We start from the raw sequence: 3215 nt of genomic DNA, 5'->3' as shown, positions 1-3215 counted from the left end.
TGAAAATAAAAAAAACTCTTTGAATGACGAGGTGTGTCCAAACTTTTGGTCTGTACTGTATATATATACACACACACATATTCCTGTTCTTAGATTTCAATGTGCCGCACCCAGCTTACACCAAGGACTGCATACCCTCCCTCTATTTTAATTTCTGTTCTCGCCAAGTCTCAAGCTACAACAAAAGAATGTATAAACTTTTTATACAATGCACCATATGGATGTCAGTGTTATACCAGTATATTACATTTTCCATAAGGAAAGGCGTAGAAGGAAAGTAGTATGTGGTCATCAGCAGCACTCGGCGCTGCAGAGCAGAACTCCTACAATCCTCTGTCCTGGTGACCACTCACAACTCCTGATTTTAGAGCCGGTGAGTATTGAGTTTATACCGAGAGGTTTTAATGATAACTGTCCATATAGAAACCGTTTACTCACCAGGCCTTCCTTATCTGCAGGTTTATGGTGAACGTCTCTGGACTAAACATAGCAGGAAATCATGGTGGAGAAAGGGCCTGACAGCTGCTAAACAACGCTCCATGTTTTTACATACAATAAAAAAACAAGCATCTATTAGGTAAATTAGGCTGTGTGTTTTTTCGTGGTATTTTTTGGTGTCATCTTTTTAATAAAACCACTTTGTTTTGAAAACTTCCTGTTAATTACATACAATTTTTTCTGCATTTCTGCTTTATCAAAACTCGTGTTTTTTTACGATTCAGTCGCACCCATACAAGTCTATGGGTGCGAGTGAAACGTCGGAGTGCACTCGGATACTGTCAGTCCTCTATACGCCGAGACATGCAGAGGAGAAGATGGAGAGATTAATCTCCCCTTCTCATCCCCTGTGATACGATTCTCGGGAATCAGATCAGAGTACAAGGACACTCGGCCACGCTCGCAGCAATGTGTGAGCTAAGTGTCCTTTGCCTATAGCATCGGATGCTATACACTAATGTGGGAAAACCCTTAGAGACGTCCCATGCAGTTTGAAGTTAATGTAATACGCTGGGGTTTTTTGTGCATGAAAATATACAGTCAAAAATGCACCAAATACTCATTGTGGAAACCCTTAAGAAAGTCAAGAAACTTGTGTCATTTCTTATCCATATGCCACCACTTAATGAGATGGAAGTAACCCATTAATTATGAATAAAAAACTGGATAAATCACCCATTAACATTTAACCTTGGCCTCAGCTTCTTATTGTCACAAAGGCTCCATCATTCACATAGAGGGCGACATGTAGGGGTTCAGTGAAGGAGGCGCTGAAGGTGTGTAAGTGTCTGATGGGGTCACACAGCTCGTAGAAGGACAGACGCCCGGCCTCATAGTCTAAGAAGACGCCAAGTGTCGGACATGTTGGCGTCATACTGAGGGTCTCTACATCTGAGTTGTGCCATACATTACATTCTCCATCATAAATATCCAAACCCCAAGATTTATCATTATCTCCGATACCAGACTGCTCTCCTTCCCTTTCTATACTGGGATAGGACAATCCGATGATACATCCTCCTATCTGGTTCCACTCCACCTCCCAGTAATGTCGTTCTGAGGAGAGGCCACATCTGCTTAACACCTGGGGGTAATACACAAACCTTCCGGATGATTTTCGTCTCTTTTGTTGTACTTCTGATTTTGTTGCTGTTTTCAGATCTTCTGATATCTTCAAACATCTATTAGCAGTGTCCACATCCAGCAATATGTCTGGGACATGGACCCCGAGCTCTGATGTTACATTGGTGACAATATCCCTCATAGATCGGTGTAAGGTCAGTGAGATCAGAACCTCATCCAGATCCTCCTCAGAACTGACCTCTCCACCATCTCCCCCTGTGTCCTCCTCACCTCCATGACTAAACTCTGTAATGTCACTTTCTTGTAAGAGTCTTATTGGGTCAGTAACACAACACATCTCCTCCATGTGACACATCTTTCTGGACATCTCGTCCTTCTGTATTTCCAGCTTCTCGATTTCACAAGATATCAGGGACACAATCTTCTCCTCCTGCCTGGAGACCTCGCTCATCACTTTCTTTTCTGCCATTTCCAGCTTCTTCTTAATATCCATAAATATCTTACTGATGTTCTTCCTCTTGTCAGAGGCGGTTTCCTGAATCTTCCTCTTATGATCCTGCAGATTGTGGACTGTTGCCTGAATTTCTGCTTTTTTTGGGTTCAGTTCATCCAGATATTCCCTCAATTTCTTCTTCTTCTTCTCAGAAGCCTCATCTAGAAGCTCCACCTGGTGTCCTCGGTGTTCACCAACCAGACAGCAAGACACACACAGACAAGCCGCGTCCTGCGGACAGTAATACTCCAGAACCTTCTGGTGGAGGGAACATTTTTTGTGACCAAAAGAGGTGGTGGGTTCTGTTAATATATGATCCATCGTCTTGTTGTGGACAGTCAGGTGGTCATCACACAGGGAGTTCTCACAGTGTAGACAGGATTTCACAGCCGGGACAGGGGACTTTGTACAGTAAGTGCAGAAGATTCTGGTCTCCTCCATCTCAGGCTGAGTAGATGAGAAACGCTCCACTATGTTCCTCAGCTTCCGGTTCTTCTCCAGGGCCGGACGCTCCGGATATTGTGCTCTGCAGTCAGGACAGGAATACCCTCCAGCCGCCTCCTGTGCATCCAGCGCACTCACAATACACGAGCGGCAGAAGAAGTGTCCACATGTCAGGGACACGGGATCTGTGTAGAGGCTCAGGCAGATGGAGCAGTCCAGCTGGTCCCTCAGCTCAGCAGACGCCATTGTAGAGTGAAAGAGCAGGAACTGAAAGTGAAAGTTTATCAGAGGCGGAGACTTTCTGAGAAGACACTATTAACCCCTGCAACTCAGATGAGAAAGAAATTGGGTAGGATTGAAGTTGTAGTAGTTGTAGTGGCGCCACCTGCTTGTAGTATAGAGAATCCACCACCAGAACAAGAAATAAGAGAAAGCAAAGAAGCCACAAAACTTTTATTGATAAAAAATGTAATTGTACCACCCCTGCAGCAGTCGGCCTGTTGAGAATACGGGTTGCCATGGCTCAAGGGTCTCCGGACCCGGGGGCTTGTGGCCACTCGAAAATGAAAGGGGGTTATTTACAGGGGATAAGTGTTCGTGACGCCACCCGTGTTTCGCTTTAAGGGGAGTACCGCCGCTGCCGGTGTTGAGAGTACCAGGGGGAGATGGAGTGGGACAGCCAGATGACTTTCCCTCC

At 45.1% G+C, this 3215-nt stretch overlaps 1 protein-coding gene across 1 annotated transcript; it reads right to left on the bottom strand.

Annotated features, from left to right (window-relative positions):
* Nucleotides 1–1195: 1195 nt before the first annotated feature.
* On the bottom strand, nt 1196–2764 carry LOC142246518 (E3 ubiquitin/ISG15 ligase TRIM25-like). Its single transcript, XM_075319580.1, has one exon. The coding sequence runs from the start codon at nt 2762–2764 to the stop codon at nt 1196–1198; it is 1569 nt and encodes a 522-aa protein (XP_075175695.1).
* Nucleotides 2765–3215: the final 451 nt, after the last annotated feature.

This window comes from Anomaloglossus baeobatrachus, chromosome 7, assembly GCF_048569485.1.
Source record: "Anomaloglossus baeobatrachus isolate aAnoBae1 chromosome 7, aAnoBae1.hap1, whole genome shotgun sequence".
Taxonomy (NCBI): Eukaryota; Metazoa; Chordata; class Amphibia; order Anura; family Aromobatidae; genus Anomaloglossus; species Anomaloglossus baeobatrachus.
This window is presented reverse-complemented; position numbering and strand designations above follow the sequence as displayed.

Coding starts and splice junctions, on each gene's coding strand:
- LOC142246518 (XM_075319580.1), bottom strand. CDS start 2,764: ATGGCGTCTGCTGAGCTGAGGGACCAGCTGGACTGCTCCATCTGCCTG.